Source organism: Myotis davidii, unplaced genomic scaffold (genome assembly GCF_000327345.1).
Source record: "Myotis davidii unplaced genomic scaffold, ASM32734v1 scaffold609, whole genome shotgun sequence".
NCBI classification, from domain to species: domain Eukaryota; kingdom Metazoa; phylum Chordata; class Mammalia; order Chiroptera; family Vespertilionidae; genus Myotis; species Myotis davidii.
Window position 1 is genome coordinate 3,259,882 of NW_006300164.1, and position 247 is coordinate 3,260,128.

At 69.2% G+C, this 247-nt stretch overlaps 1 protein-coding gene across 1 annotated transcript in view; it reads right to left on the bottom strand.

Moving 5' to 3' along the window:
* ADAMTS13 (ADAM metallopeptidase with thrombospondin type 1 motif 13) overlaps window positions 1-247 on the bottom strand; it is a 29,095-nt gene that overhangs the window by 20,814 nt on the left and 8,034 nt on the right. The window contains 1 exon segment of the mRNA XM_015572373.1: window positions 31-155. Within this exon segment, the coding sequence (XP_015427859.1) occupies window positions 31-155 (125 nt within the window).

Genomic DNA, 247 nt, shown 5'->3' on the forward strand with positions numbered 1-247 from the left:
AGAGGCGGGCCTGCACGGGGAGTGGGCTACCTGGTGACGTAGAGGACCAGGTCGGCGTGCGCGGGGTCCGCGTCATCCGGGGGGTTGACCGTCCTGCTCCACTCGCAGACGCTCAGCAGCGACGCGGTGATGTTGGCTGTGAGCTGTGGGGCGTCCTGGGCAGCAGTGGGGGAGCCCGCAGTTACTGGACCCACCCAGCAGGCATCTCGGCCCGCACGACCTGTCACTGTCCGCACGGCCTGTCACT